At 46.4% G+C, this 302-nt stretch overlaps 1 protein-coding gene across 1 annotated transcript in view; it reads left to right on the top strand.

Moving 5' to 3' along the window:
- The window catches only part of LOC119590831 (xanthine dehydrogenase/oxidase-like), a 26,787-nt gene that overhangs the window by 22,290 nt on the left and 4,195 nt on the right, over positions 1-302 (top strand). The window contains 1 exon segment of the mRNA XM_037939587.1: positions 80-225. Coding sequence (XP_037795515.1) covers positions 80-225 — 146 coding nt within the window.

Raw genomic sequence — 302 nt, 5'->3', positions numbered from 1 at the left:
AACGCTTTCAGACACCCACGGAAACACGTAGAAACAGACACACGAATATTTACCCATCTTCCCTTCCACCCTCCGCCAGGTGAGACTGAAAAACATGTACGTCTCGGGGGATGAGACTCACTACAAGCAAACCCTGGAGAGATGTACAGTAAGGCGCTGCTGGGACGAAGTAGTTTCGCAAGCCGACTACCACACGCGGAGAGAGATGGTGAGAAAGTTCAACAGGTAAGGGAATAGCTGTCTCGATCTTCTTTTGGAGAGCAGAAAATGTTATCATTACTATGGCTTGTATTTTTATATAA

Source organism: Penaeus monodon, chromosome 27 (assembly GCF_015228065.2).
Source record: "Penaeus monodon isolate SGIC_2016 chromosome 27, NSTDA_Pmon_1, whole genome shotgun sequence".
In the NCBI taxonomy this organism is placed as follows: domain Eukaryota; kingdom Metazoa; phylum Arthropoda; class Malacostraca; order Decapoda; family Penaeidae; genus Penaeus; species Penaeus monodon.
This window is presented reverse-complemented; position numbering and strand designations above follow the sequence as displayed.